The sequence below is a fragment of the Penaeus monodon genome, chromosome 28 (genome assembly GCF_015228065.2).
Source record: "Penaeus monodon isolate SGIC_2016 chromosome 28, NSTDA_Pmon_1, whole genome shotgun sequence".
Taxonomy (NCBI): Eukaryota; Metazoa; Arthropoda; class Malacostraca; order Decapoda; family Penaeidae; genus Penaeus; species Penaeus monodon.
Genome location: NC_051413.1, coordinates 38,780,579 through 38,780,980, shown reverse-complemented (window position 1 = coordinate 38,780,980; position 402 = coordinate 38,780,579). Strand labels below are relative to the sequence as shown.

General features: G+C 33.3%; 1 protein-coding gene across 1 annotated transcript in view; it reads left to right on the top strand.

Annotated features, from left to right (window-relative positions):
- The window catches only part of LOC119591576 (inositol-trisphosphate 3-kinase homolog), a 9,836-nt gene extending 9,456 nt beyond the window's left edge, over positions 1-380 (top strand). Inside the window, 1 exon segment of the mRNA XM_037940337.1 lies at positions 42-380. Coding sequence (XP_037796265.1) covers positions 42-101 — 60 coding nt within the window. The 3' untranslated portion in view covers positions 102-380.
- Positions 381-402: the final 22 nt, after the last annotated feature.

Here is a 402-nt window from a genome sequence, read left to right as displayed (position 1 = left end):
TGACATGCATAGATACTAATTATGATTTTTACATGTTGCAGGTTGTGGAGGAAGTACCAACAGTGAAGTCAAGGAGGTTAGGGTTATTTAGCAAGTCGTAATTATGATTTTACTATATGGAAAATAATTCTATTTTATGACCACAAGAAGCTGAAGTCATCTTGCATGGAAGGGCTTGAAGTTACAAGACACATTTTCATCGCAGAAAATATTGCTTGTGATTATAGTGGAATGGTAATGCATCTGACTTGCTATGATTCAGAAATATTGTAGCAGCATCATAAAATTGTCATTGCAGATATCTATACTTGTATGTTCTAATGAAATAAGAGCCATGCCACATGGTTGAGAAACATAATACAAGGATGACACTAAATGTTTCAAAGAATATTATTTATCGAG